General features: G+C 40.1%; 2 protein-coding genes across 4 annotated transcripts in view; one reads left to right on the forward strand and one right to left on the reverse strand.

The window, feature by feature from the left end:
- Positions 1-6022, forward strand: part of mfsd8 (major facilitator superfamily domain containing 8) — a 63673-nt gene extending 57651 nt beyond the window's left edge. For all 3 annotated transcript variants that reach the window (XM_088928029.1, XM_088928160.1, XM_088928103.1), the window contains 3 exons: positions 353-456; positions 2403-2644; positions 4214-6022. In XM_088928029.1, the coding sequence (XP_088784155.1) occupies positions 353-456; positions 2403-2644; positions 4214-4420 (553 nt within the window). In that variant the 3' untranslated portion in view covers positions 4421-6022. The remainder of the gene's footprint in view (positions 1-352; positions 457-2402; positions 2645-4213) is intronic.
- Positions 6023-8493: 2471 nt separating this feature from the next.
- plk4 (polo-like kinase 4 (Drosophila)) lies at positions 8494-21389 on the reverse strand. The gene is made up of 16 exons (XM_088928458.1): positions 21285-21389; positions 20861-20956; positions 19949-20044; positions 18806-18920; positions 16936-17983; positions 15604-15695; positions 14813-15204; positions 14258-14362; positions 13920-14022; positions 13433-13582; positions 12309-12442; positions 10895-10989; positions 10008-10152; positions 9754-9885; positions 8940-9046; positions 8494-8625 (listed from the first exon to the last, which is right to left on the reverse strand). The coding sequence occupies exons 1-16, from the start codon at positions 21387-21389 to the stop codon at positions 8526-8528; spliced, it is 3015 nt and encodes a 1004-aa protein (XP_088784584.1). The 3' UTR covers positions 8494-8525.
- Positions 21390-22619: the final 1230 nt, after the last annotated feature.

Here is a 22619-nt window from a genome sequence, read left to right on the forward strand (position 1 = left end):
AGTGAGTCATTAATCAGAATCAGTTTTAACTACCAGAGTGGCTAGATGGGGCCAATGGCTTCTTCGCTTTGCAAACTTTCTCAACATTCTTCTTCAGTTAATCCTAGTGAGGGAGTCCCTATCTCTTGACTCCATTGCCAGGTTGTTGTTCCATCCAGCCTAGAGGGTTAAATCCAGATCTGTATTTCGAGCTGTTTGTGCACTAAATCTCTGTACTGGGGGCAGCCCAAAGCTCTTGAATGAGAAGTAAAAAACAGAAAAGGGCAAGTATAGCTGATTTCTGGCAGCTCACTTTGCACTAAAAAACAATTTTGGTGTAAAACTAATGCGAGGGATGTGTTTTTGTTTTCAGAATTGGAGACCGTTTAGTTCTTCTTGGGGGAACAGTGCTCATTTTTTGCGGGTTCTTCATTTTGCTACCCTGGGGGAACCAGTTTCCTCAGATTCAGTGGACAGGTAAGTCCACGTCCAGAAAATAGATTCCAGTTGTATTTGTAAACCGCATAGCGAACCTGGTGACTGTTGAGACAGTAAGAAATGTGAAGATTTAAGAAGATTGTCTCATAACCGTGTGAAGTCGATCCCACTGCACTCTCCCATGAAAAAAGTTATGAGACAATCTTCTTAAATCTACATATTTCTTACTATCTCAACAGTCACCAATTTAATTTAGTTAAAGTTTAATTTTTTCTTTAAAAAACAGACTTGGATGGAAGTACCAAGTGTCTCTTGGTTTCAAGGTTTTGAGCACAGGATGAGCTCCGTGGCCCAGATATTGTGCGATCGAGAGAGTCATGTCACTAGCCGACTGTGACTGGGATTGCCGAAGATGTGGCGCACAGTTGGGTTGGGTTTAGTCGGCCTGGGCTCTCACAGAGTCGGTGACTCCTGAGGGCCCGCAGGCTGTGCTTGGGACCAGTTCCTGAGAGGCACCGTGGACCTGTGGCAGATCACAACACGAATGTCTTGAACGATAGGAGGAACTTGTCTGCCCTTGTCAGTCTCCCCATGTAGTGCAGGAGTCAAGACTCACAGAAATACTTGGCAGTTTTAGATGTGGGGAGTCTGATTCCAAGTGGAAATGTAAAAAAAAAACAGCGTTTACGAATCCTTTTTCACGCTGAGATGTTGTGTTGTATCTTCTGTGTGAAAATATCTCGGCTTGTTTTCTGCAACTCTCCCACTCGTATTTTTATTTTACTTATACGATAAAAATAAATAATCCGTAGAACTCATAGAGGATAACCATTTGTAGCTGAAGTCGACTTTTTAGAAGAATGTCTTTATCATCACAACAGTCATTACAGATACCACAGGCTCTTGAAGAACAAGGAGTATTTTTTTCTTATTACTAACTGCTTCTTGCTGAAATATAAAGAGGGCTGTGGTAAATAATGACCTTAAATCCATGTGGTCTTGAAGGAAAAAAAATGACAGAATTGTTGTGAAACAATTTAGAGAAGCAGATTTTGCTGTTTTGTAATAAACGACCTGACATTCTGTTACATGACTGAAATCATACAGTAAGTCTTATTGTAGTATCTATTTTATACCTTAGAGGTCATATGTACTGTATCTAAATAGAAAACAGCTGGGCTATGCAACAGCAAAGAAAACCAGACTATAAAGGGGAATGACAGGACAGCTCTTTTAACAACCACCAAGATAGTGCTGGACCAGTGTGGTTCAGGAGTGCAGCAGTTCACTATGGTTCACAACGCCTCACATTCTGGTTCTGTGAGGTAAGAATAAAGGATGTCTAGTATTTTAGTAACCTTTATAATATATAATCAAGAGCTTTTGTATTGCATAGGCCTAACCGAGGCAGAGTTATTCGTGTATAATACAGTCCAGATGGTACAGCAGCTGATCTGACAGAAAAGTTCCAAATCCCCTAGCTAACTAAAGAAGAATTAGTTTACCAAAAAGAGCTTTTGTTCATTTACAGCTGTTTAGAATGTTCTGGAATGTTGTGGTGTTGGTGGGCTGATATCCAGTTTTAAAGTGGAACATTTCCCTGCTGTAGACATGAATTTCTGTCCTCACCCACCTGCTCAGCTTTAAAACATGTCAAGGGTCAATCACAGTGCCTGTAATCCATCCGTATTTTATCAGAGAGCTGCTTATTCACCCCAGAACCTGTCCCTATCCCAGTTTATCACAGGGCACAAGCGGAAATGCACAATTTAGACAACAGGCAGTTGTGTCCCTAATACGTGGGACAAACCTGGAGCATCTGGGAAACCCACACAAACATTCCAACCCACAGCTTTAAATCCAGCATCACTAGAATGTTACATTTACCAGGATGTGTAGGTGTTAAGTACAGACTTCAATATTGGAGTCCTCATAAAATCTGTCATGCTTTTTTTCTCCCTTTCTGTTCTTTTTGGTGACCACAGATCTCCAGAACAGCTCCAGCGCTGGGTCATTACACAGTGGCTTCAGCTCAGCCACCCCTGTGCCTTCAAACTCCTCGGTTGAGCCCACGGGCTGCCCATCCGAGCAGACCTGGTGCCTGTACACACCAGTCATCCACCTGGCGCAGTACATCACCTCCGACTTCCTCATCGGAATGGGCTACCCTGTCTGCAACGTCATGTCCTACACACTCTACTCCAAAATCCTCGGGTCCAAGCCACAGGTCAGATCTCTACCCCGGCTGATATCTCAGGCCCATGTATCTCATAAGCAACAAATTCTCATCCAAGTTCCGGGACGTGAAGAATGACAAAGCATTATGTTTTTAAAACGGAAAGCACCAAAGGAATACTGTGATTTGCTTACACGACTGAAATTGTTTTATTTTAAAACATTATATGGTGGTGATTCTGTTTCTTTCAAGTCAGTAGATCACAAGGCTATATCAAAGTCCTAAAATTCCTTTGAAGTTGCTATTTCGGACCATTGAAGTATCTGTTCATTAGAATAGTGTAACGCATACAGCCGACATTGCAGGTTGTGCGGGCCGGCTTACCAGCGTGGTGACGTCACCGCCCGTCCCTGTGAATAACAGGGACCGCAGCCGTCGGGCTGAGGGGAGATTTCCCTTTAGCTCAACTGGCTGGGTCCCTGTTGAGTGACGCCGGAGGCCCAAGTTCGAGTCCCCAGCGGTGGGGGCGCCGACCTGAGGTGGTAGTGGCAAGGGCGCATACCCACGTGAACCTGAGAGCGCTACAATAAGAATAAAACAGAACTTGTACTAAAGTTCAAGATTCCAAAGAAACATTTTATTAATGTAAGGTTTAATCTACTTGCCTTGTTAGGGTGACAGAAATACTTTGAGAGATCTTGCATGAGATGTGGTCATTTGGGGAGATGTCATTAAAGGAGTATCGCAGAGTCTGTATCAGGACCACTGCTCTTGCTAATACATATCAGAGAACTAGATTCTGGTATAGCAAGTAAACTAGTCAAGTTCACATATAATACCAAAATAGAAGGATTACCAAAACAGGGGAAGTGTATTTAAAATGGCAAATATGTGGAACTTCTTTATACAATGCGTAGTGGGGAGAAGCTTTTTTTGAAATTGATACCCTTGTTTCTTTGGATTTATCTTATCAATTAGCTGCTAAAATTAAATTGAGCTAAATGGCCAATTGGCTGCCTCTTGTATGCAAACTTTAAACACTATATTGTAACATATTCATGAGGTCTTGTATTCAGCAGTGGTCTGTGTGAGCAGCTGTTTCAGAGCTGCAAAGGAACAAGTGGAAGATAAGTCCTTGCTGAAAAGTACAGCCAAAAAGCAGATTTTAGAGCCTGGTGTGGATTCACAGCCAAAACATTTAATTTTTCCACTTTTCAGTGCGGAATTAACCTCTTCTTGTTCTGTATTATTCAAAATTCTGTTTACAGTGGTGAAATACCAACTTCCTGCACTGAGAGTGATAATTTGCAGATGAACTGTGGCCTTAAGGAAGCAGTTCATTAGCTGTCCATTGGGAGGAGTTGAAGAGTACATTGAGAGTAACTACCATGAGAGGTGCTGAAGTATATAGTATGTTAATGTTTTGAATCCTAAAAACTCAGGTTTTTGCTGTGGCTCAGAGTCTTACCTTAAGGATGTTATTGTGATGACTTCTCAAACTGACATTATGACATTCATGATAAAAAACGAGGTTTATTACGTCTGTGTGTCTAGTGGCTGTAATTTGGGGTTCCCCATGGCTCGGCTCTCTGTAACAGGAGTGTGTATGTGTGTCCACAGGGAGTGTACATGGGCTGGCTGACCGCCTCAGGCAGTGGAGCGCGAACACTGGGCCCTGTTTTCGTCAGTCAGGTGTACACCATCCTGGGACCTCGCTGGGCTTTCAGCCTCGTCTGCGGACTTGTCCTGGCCGCCACTTTCCTCCTGGTAGCCACGTATAAAAGACTTATTGCTTTCTCTGTCAGAAGTGGACATATACAAGAATAGCCACCTTTGGACTACTAAGAACATGTTTTCATTTTCCCTGAGCTTGAGCGGGTGACACAGGTGAAGACGTTTGCCCAGGACCATGCATTCCATACTGTGAAGTGGGTATTGCTGTAGGTCATATCCATGCACTTTTATCATTTTATCGACTCCTTTTATCATTTAGCAACAAGATTGATAAAGTTGGAATGTAAAGTCCTGTCTTCAGTAACAGTGCTTAAGACTCTTAGGCTTTTGCCTTGTTAAACATGCAGTATTGTTATTCCTTTAACACATATTATGGTACTTAAAGGATCAATCTATCCACTTTCTCAACGCTTCTTCCAATTCAGGGTCACGGGGCAGCGGAAGTCTATCCCAGCAAGTATTGGGCACAGGGCAGGATAGGGCACCAGTCCATCACAGGGCTGATAGACACACACTCGCACCAGGGCTACTTTTTGCCCGAAGCCAAGTGACCTACCAGTATGTCTTTGGACTGTGGGTGGAAGCCCATGAGAACAGCAGGACAACATACAAATTCCATGCAGACAGCAGCCCAGGTCTGCAGTTGAACCTTAGGTCACAATGTCGTGAGGCAACAATCCTGACCACTGCACCTGGTATTTAAATGATATTTTTTTCAAAATACATGCAATACAACTGCAAATATGCAATATGTTTGCAAATATAGATAATTCTTAATCAAAAATAGTAAGACACTTATTAGTGACTGAAAATACTGTGCAATTATAAATACCAGTTTGTGGTTGGACTACAGGGCAATATAAGCAATTTGTTATACCACTGACAACACAAACTACTTATTAAGAGGGTTTATTACGATTTAGATCATTTTCAGATCAGATTTGCACAGCTCCCTTTTAAGTTATTTTTTCAGTTCTTGTACATTTTAGTTCTGCTGTAGTCATCATGGTCTTTCTCTGTACATTTTTGCTTGAGTGGCTAATTTTTAGTTGAGAAATTAAGTGAAAATGTGGTACTGGCACATTTCTTTAAATACACAGAATACTGTATAGTTGAGGTATCGTTATGCATCTCAGAGCTTGTTCTTACCTGAGACTAACAGGCCATACACTAAATGGGTGAAGGAATGATGACATACATCATAGGAAAAATATGATTTTTTTTTTACCACACTATCTTCCTACAACTCATGTTTCGTGTACTTCAAAAACTGCCCTTGTTTTCCAATGCTTTTTTTTCCCAGATTCATTATTAGAGAACAACCTGTGGTTCAACTATGGAAACTAATTTTTAGAGTATTTATGGATTTGTATATAGTACAGATAGCATTGTAAATATAAATTAACATAGGAATGTCAACCAGCATGGGAAATTGCTGAAAAGCTGCTATAAATTATCTTGCATTAAACCAAAGACTGTATATATAGCATACATTTAGCAACATGGAAATTAATTTAATCAATTTCCTTTTGGGATCAATAAAGTCTTATTTATCTAATCTTCTTTACATACCCTTAACATGAAAGATTTGATGAAAGTTGAATGCTTTGTGACATGTTTAAACTTTGTACTAGAGGAGAATGTGATAAAACATTAATGGAATGCACATTCTTAGTAAAGGCTTTACTAATCTGATGCTCAGTGTGCTAAATGCCACTTTTGTTTTTGTTATCATAAATAACAACCCTAGGAATGTAATTATTTAAAAATGCTTACTCAGTTGTTTATTTTATATTTTTGTACATCTCATAAAAAAAAAACATTTGGATTAATAGTAACATCTTTTGCCAAAATTGGCTGTGAAACATTGGAACAGTATTATTTGTATTCTCAGAATAGGTTTAAAACAGGGGTCTATTTAAATCTACAGTACCTTAAGATGAACAAATATAGTCCCTATCTCAAACATAACCTAACATGTTGAAGAAGGAATTTTAATAATAATGGTTTCTGTTGTGTCTAACATTTGGTTTGGAACTAAAAGTGTGTGCCCTTGTCCAGCAGACTAACTGGAGATTCTGCTGATTAGAATCTGTTAATTTTCAACGATTAATGCCATTTGTTTTTTTTACAACTTTTAAATTTAACACACAAGGAATTAAAATACAACATAGGTTAGAATTATTCCATGTATTTTGTGTGTACATGGTAGAGTATAGTAAACTTTTTGGAGGAATCTGGTATCATATGGTAGCAGAACTGACTCTGAAAGGGAGTCAGCGCTGTGATCAGAGATACAGTAGTTCCTCAATACTGTGGAGTGCCTGAAGCAACTGTGTTTTGGGGGTGGGTCTGTTCAACTCTTATCTACTGTGTTGCGGACAACAATATGGCTTGTGTGTCCTAAAAAGATAGTCACTCAACACTGGTATCCTCCCCATTCCATTCTGTGGCACCAGTGGGTACTTTTATTTCTTGACGTCTTATATACAGTATGGAACATCTACATTTTGGGTACACAGAGCCATAGACAGGAAGTGTGGCAGCAGACAAGATCAAAGTCCAAAATACTGCTTGCTGATGAGAACCTTTGGGGTACTTTGTTTGGGAGGAAGGGGGGCATGAGAGAAAATTGTTTTTGTATTGTTTTTCCCACAAAATAAATGCAAACAAAAAATGATGGAGTTCCTTAAAGGTGAATTTAGTCTAGACATTATACCTGATAATCTTATTCAGTGCTCTGAGTGATTCAGTATACAGCTGTATACAACAGTTTGAGCACCACTGGCCAAATTACATGTTTTGTTGATTTTCTAAATACAGCTTTTGCACATGCCACATTTACCATTTTATTTTTTTTCAATCTGTTGAATTCAGCAAATAAATAGTAACTGTGCATTAAAATGCGCAGAAATATGTCAAGTTTAAGGTTGTTTACTGCAGATGTAGTGTTAATTTCTTTTCACTTAGAAAATCAACAAAATGTAACTGGGCCAGGGGTGCCCAAACCTTTGCATACATCTGTACATGTTTTTAAACCTGGATCAAGATGGGATTATGCACTCAGGGATATTAAAGTCATAACTGGATAGTGACTCCCATATAACTTCATTTTTTCTAACTTCTTGGAAAAAATGACCAGCATTAAGAATGTGTGAGCTTCAAACTTTTCCAGTTCCTTTCACATTCTTTGGCAAGACGAAGCCTTTCAAAAACTTCTCTCATGTGGTCTTCCACAGTACAACTAAGACAAAGCAGAACTAATGTTGACCTGATGCTTTCAAAACCATTCAATGACAAAAGTGTTACGAAACTCATTAAAAAGTTATGGTCACCGACACAAAATGACAAAATAATTGTCATGGATTAACAGGTGACAGTGTGAACACCACTGTCTTTTTTTAAAACAAAATTAAAGTTTTAACTGTAATTATGACTAAACATTAAGTGTTACTCAACAGTCTTGTCATTACGCAGGAATAGTTGTAACAGGTAAAGATAATCTGAGATTTCTCAACTGTAAGAAAAGAAAAGTGTAATATTCCTGATATTAATCCAAATAATACTTTGATTTGCAATGAAAGAATATAACAGTCTTAGCTGTCCATCTGATGAACAAAGAAAATTAAGGCTCTTAAACGTCACCTTCTGTCAACACTGGGATCTTGAAACACACCCATTCCTCTTTTTATATAGTTATTACCATTGCTGGTGAGAAAAACAATCACTAACCTCTGACTGTAATCCCTGCCTATAGTAACTGTTGAAAAAAGCAACGGGTGTAGCAATTACTAATATTTCTTTCTCTGTGTAATTCACTTTTTATTTTTAGAGGTTTGCAGTTTTTGCATAAAACTGCTGCAAAACGTGAAAAACAAAACAAATTAAAAATTGGCTGCAGCCAAAGCAAAAGGACATGATATTCCCCAAGTCAGCTGATGGTTTATTGCTTTAGCTCATCTTATACAGGACATCAGAATTTGGTGAAAGTGCTACCTACATTCTTAGTTGCAACAGACGGAAAAATGTAAAAGGACTACAAATTAAAAAAATATATTTCATATACATTTTTTGAATACACTCACTGTACAATCAGAGATAAAATATTTACAAACGTTACGTACAGAGACATTTACAGAGATAGTTTGGAACTCCAAAGGACAGCTCTCAAAAACAGTGCTTAAGGTAAAATCATCAGTCACCGCTGACCTGCTGGATTTGACAGCAACAGGAGAATGGATGACAGGCATTGTAGTTTCTCTTTTACATATTCTGGGAGCTTTTCGTTTTCGCTGTACCTGAAATACAGAAAGACATTAACCCGTTTTGAGGTTTTCCATGCCATAGAGCTTGATGTTTGGGCCTATGTGGATTGCTTTGAGTGTTGTATAAGAGAGCAGCTGGGAAGCAAGGAGCTGACTTCAAATGCTTTTTGTTTTTAAAATAAGAAAAACGTGGGTTCATCACTTGTATATGTGGGCTCCGTCTAAGAGAGTAAAGGCTGCATACTTTCAGTAGCTTTCCAAAAGTGTTGCTATGATGTAGCACAAGCCGACAGAGGAACACAGTGCAACCTGCTGCAGTGAAGGAGATCCTCCTTTCCCTAGGTTACCTGGTGGTGAGTCCCTGAGGCGATGTGTAGATGATGGACGACACCCCTGCCTGCACCACCAGCTGACAGCCGTCATTGAACTGCACCCACACTTCTCCGCTCGTGAGCTGCCAAACACAGATTTCATTTAATACATGCTGTGTGGACCAAATTCACCATTTCTCAGCACATTAGTATTACATCAGTATCTGATCAAATTAAAGGGTACTAGCTTCTATAATGGAATACTGTTAAGATTTTACAAATGGTGAAATAAACCTGCAACAGCATTAAAGATGTCCAGAGATTCCAGAGCTTTCTGTTGTCTACCAATGCACTTATTCAGTTCAACATGAGATAGGATGGACACCAAAATCCTTCCATCTAATTCTTCTCATTCTAATCACTTCTCCTGATTCAGGGATGCAGGGGACCCAGAGCCTATCCCGGCATCAATGGACACAAGGCAGGATACGCCCTGGACAGGATGCTAGTCCATCACAGGGCACACGCAGAGACACGCACACACTCACACCAGGGCCAGTTTTGCCAGAAGCCAATTAACCCAACAATATGTCTGGACTGTGGTAAGAAACCAGAGAACTTGGTGAAAACCCACGCCAACACAGGCAGAACAAAGAAACTCCATGCACACCAGCTCTGGAATTGAACCCGGGGCCCTGATGCTGTGAGCCAGCAATGCTAACCATTGTGCTACCATGCCCTGGTCAACAAAATCTGACACCATTTTACATTTTCAGAAATACCTGGACTTGAATCAGTACGACAGACATGTGCCTTGATTAAAAACATTTACAGAAAAGCGGATTTTTACCTGAGAGGCCCAGCCTACATTGGGCACAAAGACTGACTTGAGCACTTTGCCAGCCAGCTGCGTGCCCTCTTGCTTTGCAGATGGTGGAGTACTGCTTGTTGTTGTGAAGACAGATCCATCATAAGAAATCATCTGTGAAGAAAAATGAAAATTTTTTTTACAGTAATGCTATTAATGAAAAAATTATTGGAAACTGAAACTAAGCATACCCCCCTCCCCCCAAAAAAAACCTGGAATACTGGAGGAGTGCGTACAGAAGGAGTTATGTTCGGAGGCTGGCTGGGAGACCTGCTGCTGTTCAGCACTACTCCATTTGGTGAGGGATTCTCTTTCCCACGGAGTTTGGGGTCCTGTGCAGGTTGTGAAGGGGGGTCTGGAGAGTCGAGTTTTGCTGGTCTCCTGGTGTAATAAATATCAAATACATACAAATGCATTAAAGAGAAATGGGGCAGACCTAATCAGAAATTTAAGATTCATAGAATTATAAATTGTAATGCACGGCTACTGTGTTCCATTTTTTCTTACTGTATGTTCAAGCCCCCAAGTGACATGGCCAAAACAAAAATATATTTTTAAGGATTATTAACCAATAATAACTGCCTTCCTTTAATATGATTTGGTAATTCGGCATACATCTGCATGCTGGAGGGCAATACTGCATGCTAGTTTGGTGATGAAAAACATACTTCTCTTCAATGGACCACACAGTGCATCATGGGAGGTGACCTTGACAGAATAAAGTTAAAAACTGCTCTCAACAAAATACATTCCCTGGAAAATGACCAAATCATATTAAATTTGGGATCATGACAAATAAATAATGATATTAATGTTAAATATTAAGGCTAATATGAACCCTTGAGCTATTACTCTTTTTATTCTGGCTGCCTCATCTATACACGTCAATGTACTACATATTTATTTACTATAAAGAGGTATTATGACTCCTAATGTCAATCACAAAAATTGTTTTATCACCATTAAGAATGTAGATTTTGATACCATAATACAAACTTTCAGTTTACAAAAGATCAATGTGGTTATATTCTAGAGTCCTCATTATAAGAAAATTCTTCCAATACATTTCGAAATGTGTATTTAGATTTAGCTTCTTTTACATCTAGTCAATGACATTTCTCACCTTCCAACTATAATTGGAAAAAAAGGAATATTTTTTTCACTTCTTTTTTCTTCTATGATGATAGCAGCCTCCAGTGCCAAGCACATTCTGTGACCCTGAAGAAACAAAGTCCAGTGCATCTCAGTGTAGTGAATTTCACTTCAGCAATCCAAATCCATATGAAGGATACTTGAAGGAAAACCTAGTTAGGAATTTGCCTTTATTGCCTATTACTCTGCAGTTTAAAACAGTGGCCTTCACTGTTTTAAGGCAGGGCTATCTTTGTAAAAACAAAATATAACCAAAGGTCACACAAAATATTCCAACAGTTAATTTTAAAGAGTAAAAACAATCAGTGAGGTGACTTCAGTTGTTAATTTTACCTTTCTAGTATACCAAGTGACCTGTTATTTCAGAATCCTCATCAAATACTATGAAACAATTGTCTCTTCCTCTCTTGAACTTTCCTCAGTTTAGCAGTAGTACTAGCTTCAGTTTCAGTTATAGACCTGTCATTTGCAGCACCCACGTGTTATACACGTGTACAGTAGTAAGTTATCTTGGTCTCTCATGATTTTTCTTCAACAGACAGCATACAGACCACTAGCATTACTAAATGTGACTAGAAACAGACACATAAAAACTCTGAGAGTTAAGACCTAAAAGGTGGAGCTGAGTAAAATTCAGCATCATTAGAAAGCACATATTTTGGGATGTGGAGGGTTGGACAAAGATCATCACTGGTTTAAACCAAGAACAAGTCACTAGGTTATGGCTGAGACAACTGTAAATGGATTATTTTATATGATAATGAGATGAGTAACACAGAACAGAAAGAAATAATGTGCTTTTTCATTACACACCCTAAAATAATTAATTCAGGTGAGGGGAATTTATTGAATCTGGAATTAGGATACCAGCAATATATCCTATGTACTGTTAGTGTACTTCGATTTCAGTTACACATTGCTGTTTGTGGGAACAACACCAGGAATACTAAAGATTACCATATTTAAGGTAAGAAAATACAGCATTTTTACAGTCCCTATTTAGCAAGTACAAGTAAGCAACTTATGGGCAGCATGGTGGTGTAGTGGTTACTACTGCTGTCTTGCAGTGCTGGGGATCTGGGTTCAATTTCTAGACCGCTATTTGCATGGAGTTTGTATGTTCTCTGTGTGGTTACGTAGGCTTCCTTTTGGTGTTTTGGTTTCCTTCCAGAGTCCAGAGTCCAGAGACATATTTGTAAGTTCACTGGCCTGGTAAGAGTATGTGCATGTTTGCGTCTGTCTGGGCCCTGCAATGAACTAGCATGCCTTCCAGGACGTACTCCCCCTTGCACCCACCGTTTGTCAGGACAGGCTCCTGCTCCCCCACCTACTTGGTGGGGGATAAAGTGGTTAGAAAATGGATGGAAGTAAACAACTTATTATACCTCATTTGAAAGTTCCACATAAGCTCTGCTTTCTTCACTCAAGCCATTCAGCCCCACATCTCCCTTCAATGTGTAGGACTTCCCTGTCTTCTCTATAACTCGCAGGTACTCTGTCGTCTTGTGCGTTTTTGCCCCTGGAGGAACAGGAATAAAATCAGGGCATAGCGAGTTTAGTGCTGGATAAATCCAGTTTAGTACCAGGATAAATCATTCAGCCACGCTTTGTGAGACAGAACGTTACGACGCTTAAAAGGCTGTTACACACTGACTGAAAAAATAACTGCATCCACAGTAAAGCAAGGCAATTCGAAAACTCAATAAGCATAACTTACCGTTACATTAAATACGTGTCTCCATATAGAAAACCAAGCTAGTTAGCAAAGATTCTGTGTAATAACAGCTTCAAATGGGCATAAAAAGCTATTGCATTTGAAACATGGGTTTGGATCACATACACAACTCACATTCCAATACTTTAATTTTGAGCCTGCTTTTAAGCCATGCTTTGTTCTGAGTATACTGTATTCCTACCTGATGAAGAATGAAGATGAAGTTCTACAAATTCAGAGTACAAATATACAAATTCTATTTATATAAATGTACAGATCTTCTCCATTCATTTTTCTCATTTTAAAGCTCTACAAAAAAATACTACAGTACATGTTGTATTTTGCAGCTTAGTTTACATTGCTCCCTTCTTGAAATGAAACTTATTAATCCAAGTGCCTTCCTCATAAGAAAAGTTCATTTGAATCAGATTTAATTACATTTTTTTCTGGTTAAATCCAGTAGTGGAGGAGTTTTTTCCTTTTTGTTACTGGAAGGATATTACAGAGTCATTGAAGACATGAGAGCGAGATAGAGTGTTAAACACAGTATTAAATAAAACACCTGGCAATAAACCTCAACAATAACACACATCTGCAAGTTTTTTTCTCCCCTCCCCCGCCCCATCTCTTCTGTCTCCAACACACAAAGCAGCTTATTTATACTACAGAAATAATGCCTTTGACCTAATCCACTCCCTGGGCCCAAGCCCTCTTACCCCCTTTGCGAAAGCACTAACTCTTGGACCAGTGTGCAAACTCAAGCAGACATTAGCTTGCAGAGCGGCAGCTGCTTACCGTCATAAAAGCAGACCTCCAAATCAGCACTGGGGGAGTTCTCCATCAGCATGCACTTGGCATGCTTCGTGTACAGGGTGACTTTGGGGGTCTTTGATTTCACCAGTTGCACAAACTTGGTGGCATACTGGTACTTCTTCCAGTACTTTTCTGTCAAAAAAAAATTAGATAAAAAAAATTTCCAATGGTACTCGTAACCTAGAAAAGAAAGCAGAAAGCCCAAATGCTCCTTTGTATTATCTTTAGAAGAGAAACCAAGTTTCTAGTAAAACTAATGCAATCTAATCCCCAGGAATGCAACCTAAACACAGCAACCCAGGAGCATCACTGCATTTTTAACACTAAATTCGCACCAAAAACTGCGATAACCATAAAATGTCACAGGTGGTGTCTCTTCAAACCTGCAATATAAATGAACCTGTCGCGATCGGTGAGGATGAGGTGTCTGCACCACATTGTGTCGAGCCAGACAATTTCGGAAATGTACCTGGCAAATCCTCAAAGCTGTAAATGAAAATATCTTCTGGAGGGGAAGGCGGCCTGTCATCAAGGGGAAACCCCCTTCCTTCATTGGGATGGTAAACCGTAATCTGCAACGCAAGAGACAAATTAAGAGAGAGAAACCCTTCGTTAGCAGTCAAAGAAGGACAAACGTTTGACAGCAAGGGAAGAAGAGCAAATGCTATAACTGAAGCCAACATAAAGGGCTCCAATGAACAGTGAAATGGAAAAGTTGGACATCTGAGAAGCGATTTTGTGTGTTGCGAATGTCTCTGAGGAAACCCTGTTGAAATGTGTACATGTCAGATGAGCGCATCAGCTCACCATTGAACCATCGCAGGATATCCTGAGGACTTCTCGAACGCGTTCCTGGGATCCCTGTCCCTTGACCAGCTCCATGCAGACCTCCCCTGTTTCAAGGATGCTCACCTAAAAAAGGTGGCAAGAGTATAATGATTTTCCCCCTTTTACATTAGGGATATCTGCACAATCCAAGGAAGCGATCTTAATGCCTTTTGTAAGTAGAGGTATCAAGTGCTGTGCATGAAAAAAGCCATGAAATCTTATTATAAAAGAACTGCTGACTTCAAACAAAAACTCAAGCGTTTAGTGTTTCTATAACGAGAGGTATTAAACACAACAAACACTATTGGTTCCAATTCTCATGTGTTCCGTTCTTAATGTCTGATACTATAGGGTGTTCTCTCTACAACAATGTGACTAACCATGGAGAAAATATACGTTATTTTTTTAATAGATTGCAATTAGTCTTTTTTGTAGTGGAGGTTGAATTCTTTTCAGTTTCATTGTTCTTGTACAGTTGCTCAACTCAATGGTAATTTTTTCCAGTCGCATACTGAAAAGTACAGCAACTCTTACCACGGCATTTTTAGTCTTCTGCCGAATGGGCTTAAGTCTGGTCGCACAGAGAGGAGAGACGATGTTCTTCAAGGAGTGTTTCTCACTGCCTGCGCTTGGTGTTTCTCTTGAAACGGGAAGGTGCTGTTCAGCCACGCAAGGGGGCTGCAGACTGGCGAGTCCCTGGGCATTATCTGCTTTATTCAGGGGTGCCCCTTCACAGCCCCTGGGGCCTGTCTGCCATGCAGTGTGCAAGTCATTGTAAGATGACTCTGTGCCCCTCTTAACACGCTTTTCATTCCAGGAGTTAACTGGCAAGCCATTCTGCAGAGAAAGAGCCTGTAGTCCATTGTGAAAGCTGCCAGTCCCATTGCTGCTGTGGCCGCTGACGTCAACTGGCTTTTTAAAGTGACCTGAGGGAAGGGAACAGATTCAAACCAAATGCTCTACTGCTCTAGGAATTAGTCAGTTTGCACATTATTAAGGAAGTGAGACATCAGAAAAAAAAGGAAAAACAAGTGGGAATCTCAAATGAAGTTCTCGTCAACTGCTCCTTTTTATACTTTAAAAGCACATTTTGATAGGCAGTAAAACTAAAATATACTTCTCTTTCTTGTGATTTTTTTCTGTCTGCGCTTCATGCATCAGCTTTGTTTTTCAGTCACAAATCTTTAAATCGCTCAAAAAAGGAAACATTCCAGTTGCCTATTGATGTTTTGCATGAAGTCTTTATCATTATTTCAAATCACACTCCCTTGAAGTTGCTACTTCTATTACAATGCTTATTTTTCCAAGGCTCTGGTAGAGATTACCTTCTTGGTTGAACCATTGCTGCACAACGTCTGAACCCAGTCTCTGTTGGCTGCCTGGCAGAGATGGCTCACAGGGATATAAACAATCTGAACTGGGAGAAAGAACCAAAAATATTTACAGAACATAGTGGTAAAAGGGACTGTCTGTCAGGTCAACAGAACATATTCAGATTTACTTACTGCAGCTGTTTCAAAGACAGCACAACTGGCTTTTGGCTTCCAGGCTTGGAGAGCTTACTATCCAGTAGAACTGTCTTCAGACCTTTCCAGCTATCTGGCTTCCTACAGTTCTCCTTTATTGTTTCTCACACAAGTCATTCATTTGTACCAGCACACTGTGACTGCTTTACCTTCCTGACATTCTATGCAAGGCTCAAAATGCGGCAAGCAAGCATTTAATCACTAAAATCCTTATTAAAACACGTTAATTGTATAATGATATCTGCCATTATTTCAATTACTTTCAAACAGTACTAGCTAAAATTTTATTCACTTGGCTTGAAAATATCACTGCAGATTTTTCCTAAATTTATCTAGTGACTGGGTGGTATAGAAAGTGATGTCTGATGTCTACAGGTGTCACAAATGAGTAAACCTGAGCAACTGTGCATATTTATGGAATTAATTTAGATCGGAGCAGCTGTACAAAGTACTGCTCCTTTGGTTCTGTATACAATAATTCTTAAATTCCTCTGAAGCTTGTACATGTTTGATAGTAGATCTATATAATAATGTCGTGTAGTAAACAGAGAAGCATAACACTTAGCTTATCATATCATTTTCTTACATAAGCACAGGTAAAATGTGCAAATTTGGCAGAGATGTGATTTAACACAGCTTGTTATAACGTGCTTGTTCTTGGCTGTGAGCTTCAAATGGAAGAAAAAACAGCTTTATCAAAGTTTTAAAGGAGATGTTCCGGAAAAACAATGGAAAGAAAAGATTGACAAGTCCTGCATACTTTACATATTGCACTTGGCAAACAAATTCTTTCAACTCAATGCCTGCTTTTATATTCCTATAAATATAATTTGTATAGAACTAATTATGCTCTACATCAGCTTTAGCCTTGAGTGCTGATTAGGATTACAGGCATGTAACAGGAAGTTTATGGATTCATTTTCAAGGTGGGGGCACTGCTATTGAGCTCATGGGAAGGATTACTACATTCAGATTGCTTCAGGACCCCGTAATGTAGACAGGTTCAAACATAATTATATATAGAACTGATGCAAGATGAGGATTTCGACTGATGGAAAAAAGAGGGTGGCAATATAAAAGAAATAAAGGAAATAAAAGAGCAGACTTCAGTGAGATAGTGCAAGTTCTTACTTGGCTTTCTGTTTGACAGGAGGGGAGGTTACTTTCCTATCCAGAGACCCAGACGCATTTTCTTTAAAGCTCTGCGGAATGTCACTGTAGCTGTGGCCCACAGGGAAAGTTTCCTGCCCTCCACGGGTGGCCTGTCTGCTTGGCTTGGACAGCACCTCCATGGAGTGACACCTCTCTATCGCTCCTGCAGCTTTTCCCGGCATGTGGCTGTTTGAAGAACCGGAGCGTTCGGAGGACTGGGCCCTCCTTAGGTAGCGGGAGTGGGGGCGATCCTCTTCGCTCCTCTGAAGAGCCCTCCCCCTGTCTCCCCTGCAGGGGTCCTCTCGATGCGCCAGGTGGTCCCTGTACAGTGTACTCCCATCCACAGAGGAGCAGTCGCCAGGGAGTCGCTCATGGGTGGGTACGACGTTGATCCGGTTCGGCAGGGCCTGACCTATCAGGTGCCTGTTCTTCTGGTGAAACCGGCCGCTGGTGCTGGCCGAGGCGGACCCAAGGGTGGTGGTGCAGGCTGTGGAGATGGTGGCGATTCCGCTGTCCATGGATCCTTCGACCATCCCAGAGTCTTTGCTCCTCGCCGATGAGCAGTTGGTCATGAAGGGGTGATCCAGAACAGAAGACAGGTTGAGGCGATCAGCAGGGTTTTTGCGCAACAGTTGATAGATAAGATCCTGGGCCTCTCGGGACACGTGTGCGGGCATCTCGTATTCCGCCAGCACCACTTTGTTCAGGGTATGCTTGACCGTGTCTGTGTCGAAGGGGGGTCTACCCACCAGAAAAGCGTAGAACATGCAGCCCAGGGACCAGACATCAGACTCCAGACCGTGGGGACCGCGCGTGACGATCTCAGGGGAGATGTAATTCGGAGTGCCACACATCGTGAAGTGTTTTTCACTGGGCAGCTGTAACTGAGTGGCCAGGCCAAAGTCTGCTATTTTGATGTTCATACAGCTGGTAAGCAGCAAATTGGACAGCGTGAGGTCGCGGTGTAATATGCCGTGAGTGTGGAGGTACAACATCCCCTTGACGATCTGATGCATGAAGTGCCGTGCTGTTAAAATAAACATCTTCATGTTAATAATGGTGACAAAGATCTCAGCTCCTCATTGCAAAACGTAATTACAAACATTGTGGAACATAAAGAAATTACGATTTTCATTTTTAAACTCCACACACCAGGGGCCTTTAAAACTATGCTCTCTTAAGTAAAGCCTGCCAGGAAAATGTATAAAAATGGCAATCAAGATATGATAATAATTCTTTACATTTATATAGCGCTTTTCTGGACACCCCACTCAAAGCGCTTTACAGGTAATGGGGACTCCCCTCCACCACCACCAATGCGCAGCCCCACCTGGATGATGCGACAGCAGCCATAGTGCGCCAAAACGTTTACCACACAACAGCTATTAGTGGGGAGGAGAAAAGGAGGAGGAGAGTAATGAAGCCAATTCATAGATGGGGATTATTAGGAGGCCATGAAAGGCCAATGGGAAATTCAGCCAGGACGCCAGGGTAACACCCTTACTCTTTTCGAGAAATGCCCTGGGACTTTTAATGACCACAAAGAGCCAGGTCAGTATAGTGTCCCCATTACTATACTGGGGCATTAGTACCCACACAGACCACAGGGTGAGCACCCCCTGCTGGCTCCACTAACACCTCTTCCTGCAGCAACTGTAGTTTTTCCCAGGAGGTCTCCCATCCAGGTACTGACCAGGCTCACACCTTCTTAGCTACAGTGGGTTATCAGTTGTGAGATGCAGGGTGATATGGCTGCTGGCTAAAAAAATGCTACCACTGAACCAAACTGCCACTCATTTGAATAAACCGAACCATTAGATATGTAGATGTTGCATTGCTAGATCCATACCTTCATCCTCTGAAAAGGGCTTCTTCCTGTTTTTCAAGTACCTGCTCATCTCCCCATTATGGCACATTTCCAAGACCAGGTAGACATAGTTACTGTCTTCGAAGCAATTGTAAAGCTACAGAAAAATGTAAACAAAATTAAAACTAGAAAAAGTACAATAGCATGTCTTAATTTTATTCTAATGTGTATATTGCCAATATAAAGAAGCATTCAGATTATGCTTTATTTGGTAAATCTCTTTTTGAGGACATCACTCCTATATTTGAACAAAATCATTTTTCAAACTATGGTATCTTTTTAAAAATAGAGCTGTACAAACATCTGACTTGCAGGTATACTAAGCTGAATATGCCCAACTATGCTCATGTTACTTATCATTGCTCTTTTCTGTACAAGTAAAAGCATCTTATTGTTCAGCTTGAAGAGTGGTAGTGTGCTTTGTTTCTGATTTTTAGGGAGGTGCGCCACCTACTGGTTCACCACATTCAGTACAAGCATTAACATCTCCTACCAGTCTGGTATCCAAGTACTGCCCTGCAAAGCCTCTAACTCAGGGCTCTCAAAACGAAGTTCAAGGTGGTTTTGTTGCACCTGTGCTCATAGTTACATAGTTGGTTTATTTAATTAACTGCAATAGTTGCAATATATCTAACTAGCCTCCCACGCCTTTTCTAAACACGTTTAATGAAGGGAAGAGTTTGAGTAATTATCTTGAGTAAGAAAAATCCAAAATACCGTATGTCTAAGAATAAAATATTCCAATGCAGGTTGGAACACAAATCAGAACACAAACACAACTGTCACTAAGCCCATCAGAAAAAAAGGAGTTTTTCCAATCCTGATCTAACTGAATACATTTAATTAAAGACAGTTTCATTGCAAAACTAACTATTATTTCTTGCATTGTCTAAAGAAGGCTTTCAACTTTGTTATAAAAAAAACAATATCTTATGTTGTTTTTTGTATTTTTAAGATTATTGTATTTTGTATTTTTGTTACACATTGACTAAACCAGGCAATGTTTTTCTTCTTTAAGCTGGGTTCCGGTAAAGATGACCTTTCACTCTATTTTCTTAACAGTTGTAGAGTGCCCATCCTATATACAAACCAGTAGGTCACAGTATATATATTATATATACATGCCTCTAGTATAGATGGGTGCTTCAGCCGACAGTGAATCTCCACCTCTTTCCGGACTCGGTGAACCATGCACGCTTTGTGCATAGCCTTTTTATCAATCTGCAAAGGCAAACGAAAATCACTAACTGCAGTTTTCCTTAGACATCAATATACTTCATGATTCCACACAGCAAACTACATCAATAAAGAGGATTTTTTTTTTAAAGAATCACTATTAACAATTTTGATCTCACAAGAAAGGTGTGTAAAATAATAAAGGTGATACAGACTGATTTCAATACATGAATTTAAACTACACTGAATTAAAAAACACTACTCTATGTCACAATGTTATTTTTCTTAACTCCAAGTCTATCACCTTGATGCCACATGCTTGGCTTGCCCTGTCAATACCAATAATTTATTATAAAACACTTCAAAGTGTTTTTTTTTTTATTGTAGTCACTTGGTCTTACTCTCTCTCTTGGAAAGCGAAGAATATAAATGAAAGGCAATGCTCGACCTCAAAGGATCCCTTTAGAATTACTTTATTTTTGGTTTCACATTTGTATTAATGAAAACAAGTTGTATTTTTGAAGTCTTACACCATTAGTTGAAATATTTCATTTATGACAGAGAACTGAAGCCTTTCTTCCCCAAAAAAGCTTTTATCTAATGTAAATATGGTCCGTGGAGTTAATATAATTTGAGTTTTTGTTTTCCTGAAATGTTGCAAGATTTCCCCAATTGTGCTCAAGACCTATTTTGAACACCGTTATTTTCGATCAACGTCAGTGGTCAATGGGGTCAGAGAACAAAACGAAATCTTAACGCACTGCAGCATTTTCGAGCTCTACACTTTAAAGGACGGAATTTACTCACCCCCATCTATTGTATGATAAAAAAAGCAAGACAAAACAAGCATTCAAATCTCACCATTTTAATTGCAACTTCCAAGCCCGTGTTGACAGATTTCGCTCTGTACACACAAGCAAAGGAGCCCTTCCCGAGAAGGGTGAGCACCTTGAAGTCCTGCAGATGAAGCATACGCACAACATTTGCATTTAAAAGTTCAAAATATGAACCAAACATGCTTTCTTGTTAAAAAAAAACATCAAAAATTTTAATAGCTAGTCAAAAAAATCTTCACGTTATATTTACACAACAAATATTAGCCTAGCGTAAAAGTAAAGATAAAACTTCTACATTCACTTTTCCTGGATGATGACAGTAATAACGCCAATTCAAGCCCACTTCGTTGAAAAGGTAGGTAAGCGCTCCAACTCTGTTCCCAGAACGTAATCACAGGTCCCCATCCTTTTAGACCAATGTGTCTGAAACACGCGTCTCTGGAGTATACCTCGATTTGAAGGTCTCCAGATGGACCAGACATCTTTTCATCTCCACTTTCTTTGCTTTTGCTGGTCAGGTTTTGGAACAGGTAATTAAGAACCCGGTCAAGCATTTTCACCAGCTGCTGTGGTTCAGACGGTTGTTACTGCTTTCATAGTCTACGGTAACTGACGTTAACTCCAAACTGTCATTTCGAGCAACTTCAACATCCCGGTCATCTTCCCGCTGTAACCTTGGGTCTTTACCTTTGCCTGTTGCCTGGCAACGTTAAGCCTTAGCTACCCTTGCAAACCAAGCTGCACAGATCATCTACTGCCAGTTTAAATGTTCACAGATATAACGTGTTTGTGAAAATGGATCATTGCAGTACTTTTAACAATATTTCCTATGCGTTTCAACACCAGACCCGGTTTCGAGTAAAAATAGCAAACGGGCTTCTGATGTTTCTGGAATAAAATCCAGCATTCACATTTCTATTCCAAATTCGCTGTCCAGCCATTAACATCATAAAGCGATTCGAATATTTTACTACAGCAGAAATGTTAAAGCATATTTCAAATCAATTTTCACTCATATTGTGACAAGCAAAACGGGGGCGTGCCAAAAAAAAGGCAAAGTGATCAGACCTTAATATGCAAGATATGATTAACGGCGTTAATAAAGCGCATATACAACTACGCTTGGTGTCCGATTGGAATGTTTTCCACTTTGCTGTCTGTTGCTCGATTTTATTGAAAGAGAACGTTAAATGCCGTGAGGTAACTCAGCTGCAGCAGCAACACGCTGGCTATCAACATCAGGCCTGCACAACTTCCTCCCCTTTATTTTAAACGTCTAAGACACCACCCACAAACAGTGAAGACTATATATGAAATGACAGGCCGCCTGCTAACCTATAAACAAAATGCTTTGTATTGCCTGACGCGATTCAAATACAAATATTCAATAAGACATAAAATCCAGAACCCCGAGCATGAGAAGCGGGTAGTAAGTCACTTTACATAGTTGTTCTGCTCATTTCTTATGGAAAACAAGGTCCAGTGCAGATGAACATCAACACGCGACAATTTAATAACCCCCCAAAATCTCACAACTAATGCTTTAACTTTTAGAAAACACATCCGAAACATTCGTTTCCATTTCCCGTAAACTACGTCAACCGCATTTACATTAGGAACACTGTAGCAACAGGATGGAACGAAACTAAGAAGACGATTTTGTTTTTTTACCAGGAGCCTCCACGTACCTCGATTTTATCGCCGATCGATACACTCATCTTGTTGGGCTTACTAGGCAATCCACACAGTAATCTGTATACATTATTTCACATGTACTTATGGGC

Source organism: Atractosteus spatula, chromosome 1 (assembly GCF_055471065.1).
Source record: "Atractosteus spatula isolate fAtrSpa1 chromosome 1, fAtrSpa1.hap1, whole genome shotgun sequence".
In the NCBI taxonomy this organism is placed as follows: Eukaryota; Metazoa; Chordata; class Actinopteri; order Semionotiformes; family Lepisosteidae; genus Atractosteus; species Atractosteus spatula.

Excerpts from the sequence above, each read along its gene's own strand:
- plk4 (XM_088928458.1), bottom strand. The coding sequence starts at position 21,389 with ATGCTTGACCGGGTTCTTAATTACCTGTTCCAAAACCTGACCAGCAAA. Across the intron at positions 17,984-18,805 it reads GCCCTTTTCAGAGGATGAAG|CACGGCACTTCATGCATCAG; the intron begins GTATGGATCTAG and ends TTATTTTAACAG. Across the intron at positions 12,443-13,432 it reads GGAGGTCTGCTTTTATGACG|GGGCAAAAACGCACAAGACG; the intron begins GTAAGCAGCTGC and ends CTGTTCCTCCAG.